At 36.1% G+C, this 2,102-nt stretch overlaps 1 protein-coding gene across 1 annotated transcript; it reads left to right on the top strand.

Moving 5' to 3' along the window:
* Window positions 1-2,102, top strand: LOC126773178 (Krueppel-like factor 12). The gene is made up of 2 exons (XM_050493900.1): window positions 1-140; window positions 209-2,102. Exon 2 carries the CDS (start codon window positions 216-218, stop codon window positions 1,065-1,067), a length of 852 nt encoding a protein of 283 aa, XP_050349857.1. The 5' UTR covers window positions 1-140; window positions 209-215; the 3' UTR covers window positions 1,068-2,102.

The following is a 2,102-nucleotide window of genomic DNA, read 5'->3' as shown; positions in this document are numbered from 1 at the left end:
GAGTAGCCGCGATCACTCACTCTAGTCACAGGACGCGCCGAATGCGCCTGCCCGTGTCATTCCTACTATTATTCCGTCATAACTTTCAAATTTCGATACCACGTTTATGTTATAAATAAAAGCGAGGCTCATTAGAACTTGTAAGTAAAACATTGTTTTTTTTAAATTATTTACTAAGGATTCAACTAATTTTTCTTTTTACTTTTAGATTCAAAATGTACCGCGAAAACTGCGGCTTGCTCAATGAAGGTCTAAGCGACCAGCTCATGTTCGAATATTCACCAGCGGAGAGTCTCATCAATTTCGAGCTACCGTCGAACTTGAATTCTGAACTCAACGATTGGCAACTTAATGATATAGATTTTCACTGCGATGCATTTGTTCACGGATTGAATGATTCTAACAGGGAGAACTCCATCTTTGAAGACAGTTCAAATATACTTTTTGATTTCGACGATTTGGATAAGAATATAGATTTAGACGATTATCTCCTAGAAGCATTAACAAGTGATAAATCGAACGATGTTCTACAATCCAGTCCAAATTCTACAGATGTTGATAGTGACACAGCGCTCGGTAGACTTTCTGTCCTTGGAATAGATTTGGAATCTACTTGTGTGCAAGACATTCAGTACTCATCTACCAATATCAATAAAGCTAGTGATAGAGTGCGAAGTTTTATACCAGAAACAAAAATACAGACATGGGGAGAACCAACGTTCTGCCCGGAACTCGGAGCGTTCCGATGTCCGGTGGAGGAGTGTGGTAAACTATATGCAAAAGCGTCACACGTTCGCGCGCATTTGCGCCGTCATAGTGGTGAGAAGCCTTACCGATGCACGTGGGGTAGTTGCAGTTGGCGTTTCGCGCGGTCAGATGAGTTAGCGCGCCACCGTCGAAGCCATTCGGGTGATAAGCCCTATCGGTGCAGCGAATGTAGCAAGAGATTTGCACGTTCGGACCATCTTGCAAAACATGGACGTGTTCACGCTCGCCGCGCTGCCGCGGCCGCTGCGGCCGCCAAACGAGCTTCGAACCATTCTTATAAAACTAGAAGACTGATGTGAAATGTGATTTATATAATAAATGAAAGTGTGTGATTGACTATATTCGCGCGGGCGCGTGTTGTTACATCGATTAAGTACAACTAAGCATACTTATTACTTACGAAAAAAATATATCGAAAATATTTGTGGAGCTAAAAACTTAAAAGTTGTTGTAGTTTTTACGACATTTTATGCGATATGTACTGAATTAAAAAAAATATAACATTAACTTTGTTATATTTTTTTGGCATATGTACGTATTTTGTGTTATTGTTACGGAATTGTTTAACGATATGGATTAATTTTTACCTAATAAGTTAGGTTTATAAGTGAAATAGTTATTAGAATGATTTACTAAAGTAATTTATTTTTAAAATAATGAAGCCAGTCTTGAAATACGTTGACCGTATGAATCGCGACCAGCGCTTGACATAATTTATGAAATCTTTTTTGATTAGCACACAAACTAGTTGCTTGTTCTTTTTAACTTTATTCTCGTTGTACCTACTCGTTATACCTTGTACTTTGTGTAAAGTTGAAATAAATAACAATAATTTACTGTTGTGTTACTTAGTCTTAAGATAAGCTTGAATAATAAAATATTGATTTACCTACTCTACAATGTAGCTACTTTATAAGAGATATTCAGCGACTATATTTTTTGTTGTCATAATTCACACGGACTTCAATTCGTAATCAAGCTAAAAAACAAACACAAAACAAAACTTAGGTAATCTGGTTGATAGTTAAAGTGTTTTAGTATTATTCACTAACATATTTATTGGTTAAGTAATTTAATGATCCACCAACGCGCATTGAAACAGCGTGGCGAGATAAGCTCCAAACCTCGACGGGGCTTTTTCCCAGCAGTTTGAACATTTAGAGGCTGTTAAAATTTTATTATATTTTAAATTGAAGGCATAGTGTGATTAGTAAAGCTAGATAAGTTATTCTTAATAATTAAATAATAATATGTAAATTAAATAACTTACATAGTAAAAAATGATTTAAATCAATGTTTTATAAGCGACTAGATACTTGCCTGACTTCACAGGA

Source organism: Nymphalis io, chromosome 14 (genome assembly GCF_905147045.1).
Source record: "Nymphalis io chromosome 14, ilAglIoxx1.1, whole genome shotgun sequence".
Taxonomy (NCBI): Eukaryota; Metazoa; Arthropoda; class Insecta; order Lepidoptera; family Nymphalidae; genus Nymphalis; species Nymphalis io.
This window is presented reverse-complemented; position numbering and strand designations above follow the sequence as displayed.

What these genes read in the sequence shown, in the direction of transcription:
- LOC126773178 (XM_050493900.1), top strand. Translation starts at nt 216, where the DNA reads ATGTACCGCGAAAACTGCGGCTTGCTCAATGAAGGTCTAAGCGACCAG.